Here is a 5,056-nt window from a genome sequence, read left to right on the forward strand (position 1 = left end):
AAATAGTAATGAAAGGAGTATATTTAAAGACTTTTTTCTTAAGTGAGAGCTGCATGTAGTATTCAAAAAAAAGGGGACAGGCAAGGACACAAACACAAAAACTTTGAAAAAAAACAGTGGTTTCAACTCACTTATTCAAGAATCATGACAGTAGGTATAGATTGTGATTTTGTGATTCAACTGTATATTGTAATAGCTATATTTTAAGTCTTACTTGTAGAGGATTTTGATTCAGCAGAGAAAAAGAAGCAAGTAAATTTTTGTTACACATTAAACCCTCCAACACAAGTGGACTATCTAAAAAGAACCTGACAAGTTACAGTTCCTGCAGTTATGAATATGAATGTAGACGAGCTGGATTTTAGGATCAGAATTTAAATTTAATTATAATTTAATTTGAAAAAAATTCACATCTGTCTGGAAGATACCCTGCCCTTTTAAGAGGTATTATTACAAAAGGTTCCTCCCCTCATGCTTGTAATAGACTGCTATGCTTAATAAAAGCATACCATTGCATGAACTCCACGGTATTGCACAAAGCATAAAAGAGAGTCTCACTGCACATTACATTTAGCAAGTTTTAAACTTACTAAAAGCACAATACAAAGTAAAAGAAGCACGTACCTTTCATTTGCGTTCCAAACGTAAGCGCTAATTTTGCAAACAGTTCTGGGTCTTCAAATTTATCTTCTTCAGCTTTTACCCAAAAGCTGTTTTCTGCTATCTCTTGAGGCTCAATCTGAAACAAAAAATGGCATCTCCAAAGTTTAACACCTACTATTTTCAAGAGCCCAGTTAAAGCCAATGCTACTAGATTTTTGTGATAATTTAACTGAATTAAGTTTAGCTATGTTCCAGGTATAAGGTTCTCTTAAAGATACTTGCTAAACAAAACCCAATCATTTGAACTGCCCTCTATCTACACAATGATTTTTATTATATTTCTCCCATTCTACAAGTTTTCCAAATAGGCTTGATAACATATTAGCATCTGGGTTTGAAAGCGTTCTAGCTTTCTTCTGATTACTTAACAGACAATTTCCATATTCCTCACCACTGACAGAATAGTCTTTCTTACACTGTCAGAGTATGCAATACCTTATTCGCAAATGATACATCAATGCAGACCTTTCAGTGACTCAATATTAAGACTGAAGGAAGAATTATCTTTTTAAATATCAGAAAAAATTTTATTCTTAAAAACACTTTTTTTTTATACTTTCAATTTTTCAAATGTAAACACAGATTTCATTACAATACCTTATTTTATACTGGCCATATTAAAAGAAGAAAGTCCTCTGCTGTATAGAGCTGAAAGCCAATTTTACTCCTCAAGTGTGATTCAGAACAGCTATCTTGTTTTAAATGTTTGCCTTCCACTTTTTGCATTCTTATCAGTTCTTGTGTACAAGTTTGTTTAAATGCCAATTAATTTTCAAGGGCTATTTAACTTCAAGATTACATGCAGGAACTTTACCAATACTATGTTTGTAAGCCTCACTAGGATTTCACTGCACCAAATTGGTCCCCCCTTTTACCATATGATCCATCAGTAAATGTGTAGCTGCTTTACCACCAGCTGCAGGTTAAACATTTTTTAGAACTACCTTAATCCAGCAATAATGATGAAGACAGTTACAACAAAAGACACTAAATTAAACAGTAACAACTTAATTCCCGAAATGATGGCTCCTGACAAGTGATGACCAAATAGACTGTCCTCTTTTTCAGTATGCAGGAGATCTTTGGCACTGCTCCCAGAGCACTTAAGCAAAGTGTCCATCTGCAGTTACTGTCTGTTGTCATACACAGTGTTCAGATGTACACTTTATGAATTATTTCTATAAACACATGAACATAATTGATTACAATGAAATTGGCTGCAATGACAAATCAGTATTATAAACTAAAAAGCTTATTTTTCTCTATGTTTACAGGACAGTAGTCCAAGTGCATTTCACAGTTACAAAACCAGTGCAACTGATTTAGAATCAGGTATGACTTAAAAAGGACAACTGAGTGTAGAAAGCAGAAGTTAGACACGTGCCAGGAATTCTTCCCTGCTTAATTGAGCCTGCCTAAATAAGATAAAATAACTGTAGGAGAGAAACTATCCTAACCAGACAAAGCAGTGTCAAGTCAAAGACAAGTAGCAACATCAGAACACTATACTGCCAATGGCATATAAATTTTATTTCCTGCCTTAAGAAAATTGGCAAAACATAAATCTGGGATGAAACCTATTTCCACAAGGAAAAAAAGTCCAGATGGAAATACCCAAACAAAGGTCATAATAGAAGCTAACTGAAATAACAGGCACAAACCTTTTGCTTAATAGCCCAGGTGGAAATGCATTTCTAAAACGTTAGAGCTCCATTCCAAAAGGAGGAAAAATAGTTTAAAAAAAAAAAATCTAGAAATGGTACGATAGAAGCTTTGAAGAGAGTAAGCTTCTAAACAGAAAGATAAGGACATTCAATGGTAAAATATCTTCAAAAGACATTAAACATTTCCTAAGCAGACAAGTGACCTTCTTTATATATATATATATATATATATATAAGGGTTTTAAAGGTTAAAAAATTGCATAATTCAAATGGTTTGTAAGAGTACATGAACCAAAAGGACTTTGATATGGTTAGATGAATTTCAATGGAAAAAAAAATAACCCAAAATCTCTGGATTCCAACACTAGGTAACACCATAGTCCTCAAAGTAATACATGAGCATCTTTTCCAGTATGACACCTCATACATTCTTGTTTCTTTTTAATAATATATCTAGGCTACTCAAAACAGTCCATTTTTTCTTCCCTAACATAATATATCGGTGTGGCTGGCAGGAGGTTAAAGATATTTTGTACAGAGTTTTTAAGAAAAGAGCAGGATTACACGATTCCTTTTAAATTCAGAAGCATTAAAGTTCGTATTTATTCTCAAAAAACTATTCAGTTTTCTGGAAATGCACTGATATATGCAAATAAAGAAAGAAAACCCCTCACTGATTTCATTTTGCTGCACCCTCTACAGTTGCTAGTAACACCACCCTCATCTACAATTCTCTATAATGGGCCTGAAGTTTCCAGCACTGTCATACTGCACCGTAGCACTAAGAATGCGTACTGATGCGTGTTAAACAAAAACAAAGAATCAAGGGCTTTTAGCCCCCAGATACTTCTAAATCCTCCTCCCACAAAAAAGAAGGAAAGTTATAATCTAGGCTTATATGCAGATTTTATAAGAATTACAGACAGAAAAATTAAGTTTCAAATTTATCTTAACATTTATTGAAATTAATACATTAAAAACATGGTTGACTATTTTGAATATCCTTCTACTTCAGTATTTTGAAAGCCTGTTTTTAAACTACTACTGCTAGATACGCTTTCAGATTATTTTGGCACACCTCTAAAAATATTCTGAAATCCAGCGGCAAAATACTAAAGAGAAGTTAGAAATATTAATTCTTCTGGTAAAAGAAACGATAAATTGACATGCCATTATTTCCACACAGGTTTTAACTCAACCTTCTAGATTCCTCTTTACAAAGTTAGTGGGATTAATCATTCTTCATGATACAGCTCTTATTTGTTACTCTAAACAAAGAACCATTTCACTATTCAACACTTTAGAATTTAGAGAAACACAAAATCTTAGCTTACTTTTTATTTAGAAAAACAAGACCACTTATGCAAAAATGTCAGAGGACACTCTAGTTCCTCTTCCGAGAGTAAGCTTCCATCATCACTAGTTCTTTAAAGGTTTTCCTTGAAGTAGTGATGGTACCTACTCAGAAATGGTACAAAATACCTTACCCTGAATTGCCTGAAAAACTCCATGGGAAAAACTAAAATGATTTCGAAACACAGACCAGTGTTGTTGCTCTAACACCATCCATCTTTACATACACTCTTAAAACTGAAATTCCATTGTGTCTGACAGGAGAGATCAGCTATCTAAGAAGTGGATGCACATATGATCCTGTGTCCTAGCAGTATTGTGAAAACAGTCTACAAAGAACTTATTGCTGTCTATTGAAGTGATTCCTTTCAGAGGCTTCATATTGAAAAGATACGGCATCTTCAGCCAAGAGCAAGATCTGGCATCCCATGTCATCCAGTTCCATCCAGGACAACATGATAATGCCCAGCTTTATAGAAACATGTATATCTACATCCATATGAACTTCCTAACACTTTTACCAGCTGTGAGACATCTTGAAAAAACCCACAATATTTCAGAGTGTGATTTCAATTACACGTTCAGCAGTTGTTCCGTGTTAAATTCCAACTGTTGGATGGTCAGCAATGACCATCTATAGCCGCTTAACAACTTACTTTCATCAAAAATTTCATTGTACTAAGTTCTTGGTACTAATACTATTGAGATAGAATATGGTTTTCAAGGAAAGTGTCAGACACTAACGAGTAGTACAAAGATTTAGTACCTTGACAAATAAGTAGCAGATACCCAGTCAAACTGGAGTCCGAGCTAGAGCTTAAACCAGATAGCATAAAATATATAAAAGGTCCTCCTTTGATTTGCCTTGAACATTTGGCTATCTATGTATTATTTCCTCCAAACCTCAATACCTCAATCACGTTTTATACCACTAAAAATTGCCAGACACAAACTGCCGTTAAGATGCGATGGTTTAGTCTTGATGACACATGCAATCATCTAGTACCCCAAATCTATTTCCTTTATATGGAAGGAACAGTGGCTATACTGATCAAAAGGCATTTTAAAGGAACACACAGGTAAACACACACCTGGATATTCTCATAACTTCTCTTGTCAAAGGGACCAACTATACTGAGAGACAAGAATAACTAGTAACTGCTCTTACAGGTTACTTTGCAAATCAGAGACTGTGTTTGCAGTTTACTGTTCAAGTAAACGTTTATATTTCAAGATGTTTTAAAAAATGAAATTTGATTAAATATAACGATGTGAAGACTGTGCAGCAGCTCACACTCATTCAAGTCAATGGTGGCCAAAGATTTCACTTGAGCAGTCCCGTAGCTCCTCCCAGTGGCCATAAGCCTGCCCTAGCA

The 5,056-nt window shown here is 34.5% G+C and overlaps 1 protein-coding gene across 1 annotated transcript in view; it reads right to left on the bottom strand.

Annotated features, from left to right (window-relative positions):
* Positions 1–624: 624 nt before the first annotated feature.
* The window catches only part of LOC104463290 (protein diaphanous homolog 2-like), a gene marked incomplete at both ends in the record, with an annotated part of 20,445 nt that continues 16,013 nt past the window's right edge, over positions 625–5,056 (bottom strand). Inside the window, one exon of the mRNA XM_010075551.1 lies at positions 625–739. Within this exon, the coding sequence (XP_010073853.1) occupies positions 625–739 (115 nt within the window). The remainder of the gene's footprint in view (positions 740–5,056) is intronic.

Source organism: Pterocles gutturalis, unplaced genomic scaffold (genome assembly GCF_000699245.1).
Source record: "Pterocles gutturalis isolate BGI_N339 unplaced genomic scaffold, ASM69924v1 scaffold33652, whole genome shotgun sequence".
Classification (NCBI taxonomy): Eukaryota; Metazoa; Chordata; class Aves; order Pterocliformes; family Pteroclidae; genus Pterocles; species Pterocles gutturalis.